This window comes from Papilio machaon, chromosome 12 (genome assembly GCF_912999745.1).
Source record: "Papilio machaon chromosome 12, ilPapMach1.1, whole genome shotgun sequence".
NCBI classification, from domain to species: domain Eukaryota; kingdom Metazoa; phylum Arthropoda; class Insecta; order Lepidoptera; family Papilionidae; genus Papilio; species Papilio machaon.
Window position 1 is genome coordinate 1,856,389 of NC_059997.1, and position 17,299 is coordinate 1,873,687.

Below are 17,299 nucleotides of genomic sequence, written 5' to 3' on the forward strand. Positions count from 1 at the left end.
TTTGAATGCGCGCTTACTGACAACACTGTTCATACAATTACAGGCTCTCTACGCCTGACCGTAACAAACTTATGCGGTGGGAGAGGCGCTCCACGGTTAGATCTGTCACAAAATTGTAAAATCTACTTAGACATCTATGATACGACAAGGATCTTGTGGCACTTTTTTGATATTAACAGGGGCAGCGCTAATGAGCTCAGCATTAAAAATTGATTTAAAATGCCATGGGTATGATGAGTTTGTCGGTTAATACATTTTGACTACTGCGCTGCCACTCTATTCCGCCTTCGTGGGAAACTATCATTACGAGTACTAACGAGTTAGCATAGATGCTATCCACATGTCTGGGTTCGATACCCGAAAGTTCTTTGTAAGTATTTTTAAACAATCATGCGTGTGTGGTGTTGGATATTTTTCTAAAAGTTTTTAACGGAGGGTAATTTTATGTTGGAAGATCATTCTCGAACATTTTTAGAATTAAAAACGCTAGTTACTATGTTCTAGTAAAATAATTTAGACGAAAAGCGTAAATAAAGGTTTACGAATATATTTGAAAATATTAAACAAATAATTAGGTAGTGTAATGTGTGAATTACTGATAATTTCAGATTAAGAATGCCTACTTCGTAATTTCATTCCAATTTTATCATAATTTTTAATAAGTGGCTTTATTATTATAGTTTATTTTTATATACATATATTGTAGCTACGTCTGTGAGCAATAGACGAAACTTTCATTGACTTGTGTTCTTGAATGCCGCGACCAATCCGTTTGCGTCAACGAACTAAAAGTAAATTTCCACTAACCGCGAAATTCGCGTAAACTTGAGACATTTTCATAAAATATTTGGCGTACATTTTTATGCGTTCTTTAATTATATTTTAACAATCACATTAAGCACTTTTTACAGCTCCGCTTTCTTTAGTTTTTAATGAAAATAGAGCACGTACAAAATACATAGAAAATCTTCCAAGTATTCCGAAAATGAGTAGACAAGCACATACAAATACACCTCGACGCATTAAACGTGAAAATAAAATATACCAAATATTTAAATACCAAATATTTCTTTTTGAATCAACTTTATATCGTGTAACTGTATATTTAAAAGTCATACTAAGTAATGGTTTCACCAAATTTTATACATAAATTGATATTTTTACGATTATTACGCCAGATGTAGCATTTACTCTCATGTGGTTTTAAAACACCGTTTTATTATACAAATCATGACATTTTTGCACACAAATAAACCGAAGTAAAATATTTAGAGAAAACAAAAGCGTTTTTATCACCTGCATCTATCGACACAAAGACACTTTTATAGCCCGCCAAAATTATAAGCATAGACAAACGTCAACGTGGAACGGATTTTTCTTTAATATAAACAAAAGACTTACGTGACATTTACGATAGATTTAAAAGAATTTATAAGCTGTCTCGTTGTGATCTGTAACAAAACAAAACAATATTAGTTTTTTCTTAAATTCATATTAAACAAAATGCTATCTAATCTATTTTTTTATTTATGACCTTTGTATAAAAGTATCTTGATAGTTCAGATTTAATTTATATGTAGATTCAGCAAAATCTACAAAATTGATCGAGTCTAGTTTACCATTGTCTGTTTAAAAAACATTTTACATATTTAAAGTGAAATTACAAATAATCTTGTTCTATATTTTGGTATTGCTCGCAATGACGTAGATTGCGTGCGGTGGGCGGCTGTGATTCACTCAGGCACCGTAACTCCGCAGACGCGATGGATTCTGCCAACACTCCGCTAAAAAGATATTCTCGATGGCATAATTCAATGAAACAGATGAAACAAAGTTGCATGATATTTAAAGATCCCTGTATCCATGATTCTCTTTTTGTCCGACATGACAACAATTTTCGCGGTTTGTCTATTACATCGATCTCACGTATCCTAAAAGACTCTATTGATTTTCGATATTCAGGTGAGATTAAATTCACATTTTTCCTGGTTATTCAATTTATTGTCACTTGTTTTTTTAATATTATAACCATTTACATTTATATAATTCATTTTTTAACGATCCTAGGACTAGGATCACGTAGATTTAAATCAGGCCTAGAATTAGCAATCGGTTCCCGTCTAAATATATCGAATGTTATCAATCTGGACTTGTTCCAAAAGCACCTCTGTTACACAGGTGCTGAAATGCTCCTACACGATACTTTTATTCGTTTTTGAATCGATTTAGCATTGCATTTATGTTCATACCCGATGGTAGGGGTAACGCAAGGTCAGTCTTCAAATAGCCGCGAGATTCGTTTGAAAGCGTAGGTTTTGTACTGACAAATTTATATCCGAGACTGTTTCACAAATGATCGATTTCCAAACGGAAGATTACGCAAATTGTTGATATAAACATTGTGATGGATAATTATATGCTCAGGAAAATAAATTCACATCACAATATAAAAATTGTATGTTGTAAAAAAGAATACGAAAATAAACATCTTACAGAGGACATATGCTCAAATAAAGACTTCAACTTGTTCGAAAGTTGATAAGAGCCAAGAAAATTCATTTAATGAATTTTAAAGAAAGCCTTTGCCTTTTCTCCAAATACACATAAACAAGCTATCATTTTGCGCATCTTATAGTTTAATGACCTTCCCATAGGAGATAAATATTCCAAGAACGACATCAATGGCGACAGGAATGCAGTTCATACTCGGCCTGACGTCAATGTCCATAATAATAAAATGCCCACCGACAACGAGACATGCTATTTATAACAAGTCTATTCTTTCCCTGTTACACATTTTATATTTATTTTGTCGGCCCCATAAAATAACCAGGTTTTACTATGCTGAATTATTACAGGGGACGTGGTTTATTGATCGATTAATATCACACATTTATGGTTTCAAGGAAGGTAACGCACTGTCAAACTTTAATGTTTTCATACTTGATTTTAGCTATTGTTATCTAAAAGGCGCTTCATAATTTTGAATTCAAGAGACTGGACAGAAAATAAACCGCACTTCTTCTTTGTACGTGTTAAATGTACATGTGTTATTGTGATATGAAGTGTGTGAAATGTGCATAAAAATTTCACTTGTTCTTCGCATACTATTCGATAGTAATATTAAGACAACAAACTTCGACGTACTGAATGACGCCAACAACAACGTAGATATTTATGTACATTTTAAACTATTTTAGTAAATACGTAGACAATAAATATACATACAATTATTATTCATTACCGCCTTTTGTTCGTCATTCTGAGACATACGCACGTCAATTTGCGTCAGTAATCTTACTTACCCACAGCACTTACAAACAAAACAATTTTGTTGGCTACTAACTTAAGAGATGATATCTATATATATAAAAGAAAGTTGTGTTAGTTACACCATTTATAACTCAAGAACGGCTGAAACGATTTGACTGAAAATTGGTGGGCAGTCAGCTTAGAACCAGGAAAAGGACATAGGATAATTTTTACTCTGTTTTCTATTTTTTATTCCGCGCGGACGGAGTCGCGGGTAAAAGCTAGTAATCATTAAAATAGTGTATTAACTAATTAGCTAGGCGTTTTATCTATAAGGGTAGCCAGCATTCGTAGAATAATGCATAAGATGATATTGTCTAAGAATAATATTGGCAAGTCTAAAGTCATAAGTTTTATAGATTTCAACGAGACGTACGATCTAATGACTCAAAGTGACAAACCGTGAAGCGCGGAAATAGAACGTGTTTTTGAACTTTAGCATCGTTTAGTTTATCTATCATACATTTCTTAACTTGTAGATTTAATAAAACATCCTTTATAATATAAGGTACTCATGAAGATAAGTATTAATTTTGCATTGATTTCTATACACTCCTAGTTCTAGTAAGTCTAGTAATAACTTGCTCATTCATAGATCTAGTGTAACCATCTTGCGGAGCGAATTCACTTTGTGTAAGGGGACACAAAGTGCATTCGCTCCGAAGCGATACCATAACGGAGTTCAAAAATGATTAGAACAAACAAGGTGACAGAATTAATTATATCTTCAATGCGATGGCATTGAAGATATAATTAATCGATGGATCAACAGCGCTCATAATTGGAAAAATTATATCAATAACTGTAGTTGGGTAATCGTACCTCATAATTACATGTAAAAAGAATGTTTGAGGTTTTTGTACGATGTGTCATAGTCGTTAGATGAATGTGACGCATGCGTAGGCCTAACGACTTGCAATTGTCGATCCGTCAAGAGTCGATCAGTCAAGAGTCGATCAGTCAAAGAGCTTACGAAAATAGCTTGTATCTTATAAAATAAAGAAAACCTTGTTATAACGTAGTAAGTAGGTAATTAGCTTGTGAAATTACGAATTAAAAGAAGAATTGTAGAAGTTAGTTTAATCACGATTTGTTTTATTGCGTTTATAGGAAGAGATTGAAACAAGTTTCGTAGTGTTTAGAACAAAATAGGTCGACATTGTTTAACTTATGTGCTCTCAATCATATCGGCACTTAGCATTAGATTGTCATCAGATGAGATTCCATAAACGAACATTATTCATTGATAAAAAGTTCGTTCTCAATTAAAATTAGGAATTCAATAAAAAAAATCTCAGCTAAATGTTTTGTAAGCTATAAAGTACACAGTACACTCTTCCCACATTAAAGGAGGCAGTACTCATGTCAATCAACCACACTTCGTTTGAAGTAAATTGTCACTTCACTCAGACGACCATTTCCTGTAAACTGGCTCATTAAACTTCTCATTTCTCTTTGTTACCTGCACGGCGATACTAGCGCCACAATCACCTAAATATGCAAATAGAAACCACATATAATTGGCAAAGGTTGCAGAAACGTGCGTCATTAATACTTCCGTTGCATTTGGCAAAACAGTGCCAAGGCGGAAGCTACGATAATTTACACTATAAACTATGTATTATTAATTAACTTTTTTTCAATCGAAAATACGGATAGAGGATTTGATATTGAACAGATTTACAGAAACAGAAAAAAACTTCCATCAGAGCATACGTCCATAGAGCATCAGAACCTTAAAAAAATGCTGTGAATAATCGATAAAACGTTATAATAATCACGTCCCGCAAGTCAGTCCGAGACCCAAACTTTTACGGGTCCAAGCGTAGTCTATATGTTAAAAAAAAGTTCTCTTCTCAATCTCTAAGTTCCAATTTAACCAATTTTTATGATCGTATAGATAAATTAAATATATTAATAGATCGTCCATTAAATGAGGTCACTCTATATAATCTGTTTATCTGTTAAAGGTACCTCTGTGAACTAAATGTTGTAGGAATAAGACGTTATCATCGGCAATAAATCACAGAGTACCTTATGCTCGAGTGTTCTGCTAATCAAGTATTGGCAATCGGCCTTCAAACCTATGTGTCTGGCGTTAGTCTGGACCTGTGCTCAATTGTTGCGTAGTTTACTAAGATGTTTTTTAGTAATTGACACCATTAAATAAATCTATCTTCTTTGAAATTAGTTAAAATAAATATTTGCATATTTGTCACCTATGCAATTCTAAACCACTGTTCAGATTTTGTTGAAATTTACGTAGAATATTCTTTGGGCGCTACAGAAGGTTTGTGCCCTAAAAACTCTGAAAATACAATAATAATGTTTTCTTAATCCTGATTAAACATATTGTTAGCATTTTGCCATTGGAAGGTATGTCGGGTTCCGTTAATATTTTATGAATTATGTGTTCAGTTTGAAAAGAAAAGTTGTTGGTCTATCCTAGCACGTAATTTGTATCAACAGTTAATAAAAAACCTGATCTTGGGTCATTTATTTAAAAGAATATATCCGGCAAGTGTCGAGACTTTTCATAATCACCTGTCCACATTAAAACGAATGGAGACACCGTTCACGCGATGTTGACTATTAATGTCACATTTAAGACGAAATAAAAAAATACTAAGTCTGTGGTATGCCGGATTTATTGTTTTAGTTACCGCATGTTGACATATATACTACTTTTAAATATAAAAAAATAGATTTTTCATAATATCAGTTGTAAAATAATTAAAAAAAGCCGAAATAAACGTATTTTATAATATGTCGGAATTAATTTCGGTGAAATGTCGTTATTCAGGTTACCATAATCATTATGCCGATAAACTTGTATTTTAGTACAATATTGTCTCTGTTTTAATAGACAATGAGCGGAACCATAATAAATATTTATACCACGGAATCGGCGATTATTCAAAATTTGATCAGTTTCATCTCATCTCAGTTTTGTAATTTTATTTTTTAAAACCTATTAAACGGCGACGAAAACGCCAAAGAATTTGATATATTAACGGATCAAAACCGGCTTAAGACGTGTTGTTTAGTGATTTACATGCACAGAAGTAGATTCATCGCATAGAAATGTTTATATCCACGGTCGGTGTTCCACTTTACTAAAATATACTTAATATATACATACATCTTGATATCCGCCTGAAAAATGGGCTGCTGAAATCCAGTCTGCAAGATGCCTGCTATATATCGATAGAAAATATATACAATATTACATTTCAGGCCCGACATTATGGCATAGTTTTTATTTTATCACTAACCGCATGGAATAGAAACATCGATGTTCTATTTCAGATTGAACTTTGTACTTCGGAAGTGATACATTGCGTTTAAATAATGTCGATATAATGTTTTTACGATGTTGTGCTTTTTTTGTAAAGGAATTCTATAGACCTACTCACTAACTTTTTTTATACAAGTTTACAGCATAATTACTTTAATCACCGAAATTATTAATCCAAACTACGAAGTATTCTTTCACTAAACCCAACTTCTACAACAATGCCTTTACTTCAAGTAGGCATGTAGGCACGCTGTAGACGCTATGCTACGCGTTGAGGTCGCTACGCGCCTACGAAAATTGTTATGTAGCTCATCTTAAATATGACAAAAACAAAGTTTTAATAAAGTTCTAATTTTTTAGTCGTCTTCTAAAATGGGTATAAATAAAAAGGTAGTAACTACTACCGCGTGTGCAAGGATAGACGCTCCCTCTTTTATCTTTATTTCAAACTAGCTGTCGCCCGCGATTCCGTCCGCGCGCAGTTAAAAAAAACTTAATACGGGTATGAAAAAATATGTTGGCCGATTCTCAGACCTACTCAATATGCTCACAAAATTTCATGAGAATCGGTCAAGCCGTTTCGGAGGAGTACGGTGACGAACATTGTGACACGAGAATTTTATATATAAGAAAGATTTTCTTCACTGGTGTTAATATTAGTCTGTGGTTAAACAAGAAAAAGAAAACATAACAGGATCGTTTAAATCTCCGCCAGACCGAAACAAGCTTTGACGCGTTTCCTTTTGGAGTTTGTACTCTGTTTTACTAACTAGGTTTACTATCGCTTTTGTCTGTTTATTGGGTATTTACCACGTTATTTAGGAATGTTCCTTTGTTAGAAGTAAATGACCGGAATTCAACTATATGTTCTATGGCGTTACTCAACAAAATATCTATTCCTAATTTAAAAATAGTCATTAACCATAGACTATGTACTAACAATTATTGGAATGAACAAGGTCGAGAGTAACGTCTTCGAATGTCATCTATCGATTTTAGGTAGTTCAGTAGACTCATTCAAAGAATGTGCATTAACCGTTGGTTTCTGACATTAAAAGCTCTGTACAAAACATATCGTCATCCCTCTCATTATCTTTGACAAAACAGAGATAACAATATATTTTAAATGTAAATCAATCGTGAATTTAACCATAGACATTTCCTTTCTTCTCACAGAATAATGTTACCTTACATTATTTCGCCTTGGAAAGTGTAACATAAATAATATAACTGACACGTTTAATTTTACGTTAGTAAACGTAAAGGAATAATAAACATTGCATTTTACTGCACATAAAAGGGTTTGTTTCAAAGATAATTTTATCGCATGCACTATTTTACGTTACTTTACGACGGAATCGTGTTACACAATTATTACCTTAGAAAAATGTAAAGAATGTTTATCTAAGATATAATTAATATTAATCGGTTATTCGTCTAGTTTGAATAATTTTTTTATTATATAAATATATAATAATACATTGTATACATATCTTACTAACATTATAAATGCAAATGTTTAGATGGATGGATGGATGTTGTTTGAAGGTATCTCCGGAACGACTCAACGGATCTTGATGTAATTTGGCATTGATGTAGAAATGTAGAACATAGTCTGGAAGAACACATAGGCTACTTATTAAGTTTTTGTTAGTACCGCGCGTACAGAGTCCCGGGCGACAACTAATGTATACATAACATATATGTCAAATAGTATTTAAATTAAACAAAGATGCTTTTACAATACTATCAAACCTAACTCAATTGCAAAAACTAACTGTAGAATAACTATCATTTAAAAATCAATTGACATAAATAAAGCTTTTGTTTACGTTTGTAGCTTAACTTTAATGTTAATGATTAATTAAAAAGTTATTATATGTATCCAAGACTTTATATTATTTAACTAGTGTGCAACAAGTATATTAGTTCCCTACAATAATATCTTCATTTGTCAAGACTATTTACAAGATGAGCTACAGTTTAATTATATTAGTATTTTATGAGAGCACTTTGTGAAAATACTTCCTGGCTATAATCAAGCTACTTTCGCGCAAATGTTGCTAGTTGTATAAACATCAAAGTGCATTTGGAGTCTGATTTACGAACCTTTAAAGCTAAATAAAGACAAATTTATGTTAGAATGTGTACCAGGATGAAATAAAACTTATGTTTTTTGTTCTGAAATCATCGTTTTTCGGTTTACCTATTTGTTATAGCAAATCATAGTTAAGAAAAATCTTTGCCTAGCTTAGAATCAGAGATCTAGAAACAGAGTTTGCCTTTATTATTTCTTACAAAGGTGATTGGCCGACGTATGAATGGAGTCGATCTAATTCCAGAGTCAAATATAGTCCTACAGTCTTTACATTTTGATTTGCCAGTGAACAAAACTAACAATGAATAGAGACGGAGTTGTTCAATGCATCAGAGGAAATTTTAACCTAAAAAACAAAACCAGAAAAGCTTTATCCATTTAAAATGTTTCGTTAATATTAATCTTAAAAACGATGCAAAGAACTATTTGAGTCTATGATATAAATTATTTTTATTCGACTAATTCAGTTTTGACTCTACTCTTTTCATCCGAAGATAGAAAATGGTTGAAGTTATAAGAAACTTGTTTCATCTACCAAAAATGTGTTGATATGGAATTTAATATAGTAACAAGTTTGATCTAAATATCCGAGTGCTGGTATTTAGTGAGATCATATCATCGTAAAAAGTTTACGGTTTGGCGTGCCCAGTGCGTCGGTATACAAAAATATCCACAAATTTTATTCGCGTAAAGATCTTTAGTTTGAAGTGTTCTACAACCTATAAATCGTCTCAACTGATACACTACATATGTAAAATAATGCAAAATTCTTTATAATACAAATATAAATCTAAGAATCATCATCATCAGCTCACTATACGTCCCCATCGAGGGGCTTGGAGCCACCCCAAGTTAGGGATAACTAGGCCACCTCAGAATACGTAGTTTAAACTATGTTAATTGTTAATAATGCATACAGTTCTTATTTGATTTTACAGCAGTGATTTCCAAAGTTGTCCCGGTGATCTACGGAAGATCAGGCGGCGGATTACGATTCTGAGAAATCAAGTTTAAACTTCACAGGTTGCAGATTTCGCATTAGGTTAGAACACGATTGGGCGACCGCCCACGGCGCTGAACAGAAAGGGGCGCCACAGTCTCACGACCCTGTTAACCCTCCAAAGGCATGGTTAAAAAAGAGGGCGCTGTACTAATCTTGCTCAGGGCGTTAGCAGAACTAAAACCAGTATTCAAAAGTTGATGAGGCAATATACCATTCACCGAAAGCTAAAAATTTAAAATATGGGTCTACGAGAAAAAAACAGTTCGGGAATCTCAAAGCTTCACAGGAATTAATAAGTTATGATTTTTACATTTGGACGAGATTGGAAATATTTATTCTTTGCATTAGAATGAACATAAAATCAGTATATGTTAAATCACGACTCTTGCTGTAATAAATTGGTTGGTAAATGATATGAAAGTCGAACAAACGTTTCATGACGTGCGATAAATGCATGTTTAAACTATCTCAATGAAAAGTAGACATGTTTTTACAAAAGATATGTGATGACAATGATATTGTAAACATCTTTTATGTGTAAAATATACGCGAATGGTAATTTTTGCATATTTTTTTATTGATCAATTGACGATTTAAAAAAAAACATCGATAATAAAATATTATTTTGAGCAATCTTACTAATATTATATTATAAATGCGAATAATTAGATTCAACTCTCGGAAAGATGTAATTACGTTTCCATTACATACTAACAATGAGTTTTCACTGACGAAAAACCTGTTCAAAAACATTTTCTCTCCAAAAATGAGAAAGCAACATATTTTATACAATTGGATAATACACATTAACATGTGTTTAGGCAGTGGAATCTGACGGTAATAGGCACAAAATGACCAAAAGAGCTTTCATGAAACTGTATTCAAAAGACTTAATTTGGCTGCCTAGTTATTATATGTGGCAAGAGCGCATTTTTCTATAGGTTATTTAAAAGCTATAATTTCCAGTTCTATTATTTGATTTAATGCATCAGAGTAAATGGAAATCAAATACACTAATTTGTAATAATTAAATAAGAAATTTACTTATATACACATAACATTAACATAAGTAATGAGAAGAAAATCTTTGTAGAATAAAACTTATTACCATTTCCATACTAAGAAATTGTATATAAAAATAAGGTAATTGAAAATTTTAGGTAATTGCATAAAATACTATGTAAAATAGTTGCTATGACGTTATTTAAAAAAATTACACATGAAATGTTTAAATTTTTGAAAATAAAATCCATAAATAAAGCATACAAAGACACAAGATATATCTAAAAAATACGTACTTACATCAAATTAATGTAGAAATTCTCTGGGAAGCGCGAGCGACGGCGGGCGTAACTCGTGCGCACGCAACACAAGCCAGCCATTATAATTTTATATAAAAATATCTAGTCCAGTATCGAATCATAAAAAAATAAATATTTTAGGATCGACCGCTCGCGATCTAAGCACGCCCCGTCTACCCATTGACGTATTCGTTTCAAACTAATTTCGGTGCAGCGACTATTCCGCGATTCTGTAAACACCGGCAGCAGCGGAGACGGCGTCCGGCCAAGCCTGATCCACGACGCGCCTCAAACTTCTTCCTTCTCGTCCAGAAAAAGACAGGAAGGGGGCAGCGGGGTGGCTCAGCTTATACTGGAAAATTCGTACTCTTACAAACTTAACTACGCAGTCGTTGTACCATTTAATACGTAGGATTAAAGACTGTTTTCGCGTATCTAAATGCTAAAAAATCGTTGTACGCAATAAGTTCTGTTTTGGGCACACCGTGAGTCAGCCGCGATGAGGAAATGCGTGCAAGTTATAATTTCGGAGCAGCCGACATTGTTTTATACTTTTCTAAATCTAATCCCCTTCAGCTTCCTTTCATACTCCACACCAGGAAATATTTCTCACTTAATTATAAGGGAAAATACATCACAAACAATACCAATTTAAGGAAACCGTTATGTTCCTTTTACAAAAATATGTTTAAAGATTTCATCATCGGTCATTTAATGCATCAAAAATAACTACGTTTTACCTATATTTCTGTGATATAAAATAATTTTGGATTAAATAAGTTCTGTCCGGAAAAGTCCCAATATTTCTCAACTCCGCTGACTTTAAACTATTAGCAGTAGCAGTATATATTTTAAAGAGGGATTGAAATAAAACACATAATAACCTTAAAATGTATGTATAATTATAAATTATTACTACAGAAGTTCACTTCATGTACCAACGCTGTGTTAGCCTAGATTTGTGCAATTTGCAGCGCTTAGGCGAACGTCATTTAGCATTCTTCAAAGCTTCGCAAGCATCAACCAGCTTTAAACCTTCCATTATATAAAGGAGATTTTCCACTGACGCGTCTTCATCATCATCAAACCACAATTGCAACATATTCTTAGCTCTCGCTTCGTCTGTTGCGTTTTCCGTCTCAAAGTACTGTATTTCGTCAGGCTTGTAGCCTAGTTTTACAGCTAGTTTCTTCCACTCAGATAGTTTAGCTGAAACGGCGTCTAATTCTGCAGGAGATATCATTGTTACACGAGAACGTGTCGTCTTATCATCGTTATCACCACCTTCCGTAGAATCGGGAACCTAAGTCAATATTATTTTATCTTTAAAGATATCGTAAAACTTTTTAAACTGATCTAAAGTGTAGAAGGATTTTTACTGCTTCTATTTAAGCAGAAAAAGGCTTTTAACACACTTCCAATTAAAATATAAAGATATGAAGAGATAATAATGTTAGGAATCGATTTGATTAAGCATAAAATATAGAAAAAAATGGCGCCATTGATACGAAACAAGCTGGAAAACAAACAGAACTGTAATAAAAACATGATAACTGAAATATTAACGAGACAAAGGGTCATGAAGAAAAAGCAGCAACGATCTATTGGAGTTTACAAATATCGTACAAGTTACACAATTATAGATGTAGGGGGGTGTAAAGGGATGAAGGGGAAGACAGTGATACAAGAATTATTGTAAAGTTAACCTGTTCTATATCGTTAGAGTCTGCTCCCTTGATTAGGTCTGCTTCCATTTGCTCCTCCGTTATATCTTCCTCAACAGCCTCCTAAGATATCAGGAATTACAAAAAAGACGACATTTCAGTTTTTATCTCTATCACACATACTGTAAAATTGATAGTGTAACAGAGATAACACTATACAAATCTGAAACTTTTTATCTAAATTTTACTAATATTATAAAAGCGAAAGTTTAGATGGATGGATGGATGGATGATTGTTTGAATATATGTCCAAAACAGCACAATTGAATTTGGAAAAATTTTAGCACAAATGTAGAACATAGTTTGAACACATGAGCTATTTATAAAGTTTTTTTTTAATTCCACGGGAACGGAATCACGGGTAAAAGATAGTATTAATGAAATACCTGTTTAACAGCTTTGTCATTGTGATTGGTGTTTGTATCCCCGTTAGCATTAGCCGCTGCTGCATTGGCGGCGGAATCACGCGCTATCCTTTTCACCTGAGTAAAACAAATCTTACGGTTTTTAAATCACAATTAATTACATATTATACAAATTAAGTCGTAACAGGATAAGCGAGAGTCCAAGTGAATGCAATATTCTCGCTTATTGAGATCGTTCATCGGGATTGGAATGAATCTCTGTTGTAAAGGATTCTCGCTTATCAAGGTTCGACTATAATTTTATACATTTCCTGCATTCCATTCTCACAGAGAGTGTCAATGTCACATGTCAAAGAGTCCATAACTTTTTTTTAAATTAATAATACATAACACAATATCGCAAATTTCTCGTGTAATATACCAAAGCTACAAAGTATTTACATTCGTATCAAATAAAGGAGTCAATGTACCGACAAACAACTTCCATTAGCGAGAAACCTCTTTAAGCGAGAAAAATAATGCAGTCACATGACTCTGGCTGATTTAAATTCAACTGTATAATAAAGTATGAAATTACCAAAACAATATTTAAGATGATAATTGGGGGTCGACTTACCATATCATCGAGGTAGTCTGGTAATCGTCCTATAGGGTTGTTGGTGTGCACAAAGAAGTGCGGCGAGCGGCGCGCGAGCAGCCGCAGTGCGCGCCACCCCCACCCCCCACTGGCCGTACGACGCGCACCCCCAGTACCACCCTCAGATAACATGTACGACTCTAAACAATACGTAGTAAACACATCTTTAAAAAAAAATGAACAAGTGGTTCACTATAATTTTGTTGACGAAACAGATCTGAACAACTTAAACCCCCTAAAATTTTTTGGGGGTTTGAGATCTTCACATTATTTTTTTTGTCTAAAGGAATAATCATTGATAGGAAAGGGATTAATTTATCTAGAGAATTTCCTAAGAACTATCTACTTAATAACACATAATACTATTAGTCCGAATGTACCTGTGCTTAGAAATAAGGACTAAGAATCTTAAAGATCAAAACACTTATTAGTTAATCTTAGAAAGGAAAGATCAAAAACAACATACCTAATGATGGCATAAAATCTCTTTCCTTAGTTCGACATGCGACTAAATTATCTGGACACAGATTCCATAATTTGGTAAGTTCATTACTGAAAAAAAAAAAAATTAAGTATTACACAACAGGGTATTACTATGTTAGTACTATGTACTTATTTTACTCGTACTTAAGAGCGTTGGTGGCTCAGTGGTTAAGCACTTGACTTGCAATTTGCAGATCCTGGGTTTGAATCCCGCCATGTACAATGTGTTTTTCGATTCTCGATTGACATATGTACATTTATCTGACATTCTTACGGTGAAGGAAAACATCGTGATGCTGCAAATATCTGAGAAGAAATTTAATGTTATGTGTGAAATCAATCTACTGGGTCTGTGTGGTTTTGACTATGGCTTAGTCACCCTTAACTTAGGGTAGGCTCCAAGCCCCTCAGTGAGGATGTATAGTGAGCTGATGATGATGATGTACTTGTTTTATTGTAAATAGGATGAATACATACTTGCCCATGTAGAATTTATCTTGATTTCTATATTCATTAATTATATCACCAACAGGTCTTCTTCTCTTTCTTGTCTTTTTAACTTCATCAGAGTCAACTGACACTGGAGCTTTTGGCTTTTGGAATTCTAAAAAAAAAAAAACAATTCATTAGTTGAATATCAAAATTTAAGGTCAAACTGCAACAATAATGTCTGTATTTTTTACCTGGACAGCCATCATTCTTCCAACTATTCCAATATTCTTCTCTATGTAATATACATTTGACACATTCAGCAAATTTCTTCCCATCTGGTGGTGTTTCTCCGAGCAAACGGTATATCATGGCTGTTGTCTCTTTAATCCAATCTACCTGAACGGATTTTAATTCCTGAGCCTCCCTGCAATTTAATACAAAGAAATAACAAGGGAAGTACTATAGAGACAAGAATTAGAACCTATTTCAACTTAAAGGTTAGTGAGCAAATTTTTTTATAGGACACATGTTTTTGTACAGCACTAGCAGCTGCACCAACAGAAAAAAGACATACATCAACCTGCCCTTATCCCTATGGAGGGTCGGCACAGTATGTACTACTTCTCCATACATCTCTATCAGCCGTCATATCTGAATTTACCTCCTTCTTACGCATATCCTCTTTAACACAATCTATCCATACTTTCTTTGGCCTTCCTCTAACTTTATAGCCATCCATATTCAATATCATTACTTTTCTTCTTATATGATCATCCCTCCGCATAACATGTCCAAACCATGCTAAACCTTCTGCTCCTCAATTTCTTGATAACTGGCGCTACTTTCAAACTTCCTCTGATATACACATTTTTCACACAGTCACACCACACATCCATCTTTGCATACACATCTCAGATACATATAATCTTCTTTCATCCAAAACCTTGGTGGCCCAACATTCAGATCTGTACAATACGATAGGTTTACGATCGACTTGAAATAAGACATACAACTTCATAAAAATTATGTCCATACACTGCTACCCACTAAGCAAAAATAAGCATTTAAAATAACAGCAAGTATTAATTTCTCTTATGTTCATTAGATGAAAATTTATCAAGTACCAAAAAGATATGCAAGCAACCTCGGGCTATCATAAAAAAAATCCACCAAAAAAAAAGAGAAAACATTCAAAATTTCACTTACATTTTAAATTTCACAGCAGATGTTAAATATTGAAACAATATCAAAAATTGTATGAGTACACATCTTCTGAAATTGGAATCAGACAATTGTAACTCGAGTAGTTTCTGATTTGTTAAAAACTTTGCAAAATAGTGCTGCTCTTTGTTTGATTCTTGCATTTCAACGTCTGAGTTGACTGCCTTTAGTCTATTTAATTTGGACTTTTGTAATTCCACAGCCTCAAGTTTGTATGATGAGAAAGCTGCTAAGACACTTCCTGAATGCTGAAAATAATAATTAATATAATAAAACTGAATTGTTAGATGGTTTGTAGTACTTTGTTGAAAAAATCTTGGCTAACTAAAGAACTTCTGACTACTTCTTTCTACATTTGTGGCTTACTTAATCTTCAAAGATTTGAAGGTTAAATAGTCCAAAAATCATTACTTGTAACAAACTTAAGGATAGATAGCTTAATGTGGTAAAATATAAATATGAAACTTACAGCAACAAAAGTCTTCCACTGAATCTTATTGTAACATGTATTAGGATTCCTAAAGAAGTCTTGGAGACTCCAAAACCGACAATACAAGCTGTAATCTATGGTCAGTTTGGAATTATCTTCATCTACAACCATATCTTCATCTAAAGCATCTTTTAATGTGCTCGAATTATCACCTCCAAATTCTGTGACGTTCTCCAAGTTAAACTCCGAAACTATATTTAGTCCTGACCTCTCCGAAAATGGAAAGAACTTAGCTAAAAACAATAATATCCTTCCACAAAATACAGTGTTTTGAGAACGGGATAAACGGCGTAATAAGTCGTTGCACATTCTGAGCAGATTATTTTTGCAAGCAACAAAGAACAACTCTTCTTTCCATATGTTAACCCCTTTTTCTACATACTCAAACAACTTCTCACATTTATTTAAAGTTAAAGCATCAAAAATATCGCCTAAAAGGACTACAGGCATGGTAGGAGTTACCATGTGCCTTCTACAGGATTCTATGCAAAAAGAAACGTAGTTTTCTAAGGTATCAGGGTTCTCGATTAGAAGCTCCAAAAGTTTATCCCGAAATGCTTGATCCATTGCTGCTTTTCTGTCAACTTCATTTGTATTTCTAGAGAAGGAATCTAAGAGGTCGATGTTGTTTGTTGAAAATGCTTTGGACAATATATCCTGAAAAATAAAACGAAATAATCAAACAATAAGAATTTGTATATAGTTTCTGTATGTTTCGTAGGTTAGAAAAACACCTTGTATTTTAACCGAAGTTCCTCGAAGCCTAACTTATCAGACATGATTGAATATTGTAGCGTTTTATGTATTTGATTAATACGAAAACAGCCTATGTTACGATACGAATTCACTCTCTTCCTTAATTTGAATCTTGTTTATTTTTTTTATTTTAATAAACCGATTTTTGTCTTTTCTACTAATCAAACTGTAAATGTAAA

The 17,299-nt window shown here is 33.3% G+C and overlaps 1 protein-coding gene across 1 annotated transcript; it reads right to left on the reverse strand.

Annotated features, from left to right (window-relative positions):
* Positions 1 to 11,942: 11,942 nt before the first annotated feature.
* Positions 11,943 to 17,281, reverse strand: LOC106713738 (THO complex subunit 1). Its single transcript, XM_014506585.2, has 10 exons — positions 17,099 to 17,281; positions 16,344 to 17,021; positions 15,860 to 16,122; positions 14,905 to 15,077; positions 14,699 to 14,825; positions 14,205 to 14,290; positions 13,718 to 13,878; positions 13,123 to 13,218; positions 12,719 to 12,799; positions 11,943 to 12,315 (listed from the first exon to the last, which is right to left on the reverse strand). The coding sequence occupies exons 1-10, from the start codon at positions 17,141 to 17,143 to the stop codon at positions 12,001 to 12,003; spliced, it is 2,025 nt and encodes a 674-aa protein (XP_014362071.2). The 5' UTR covers positions 17,144 to 17,281; the 3' UTR covers positions 11,943 to 12,000.
* Positions 17,282 to 17,299: the final 18 nt, after the last annotated feature.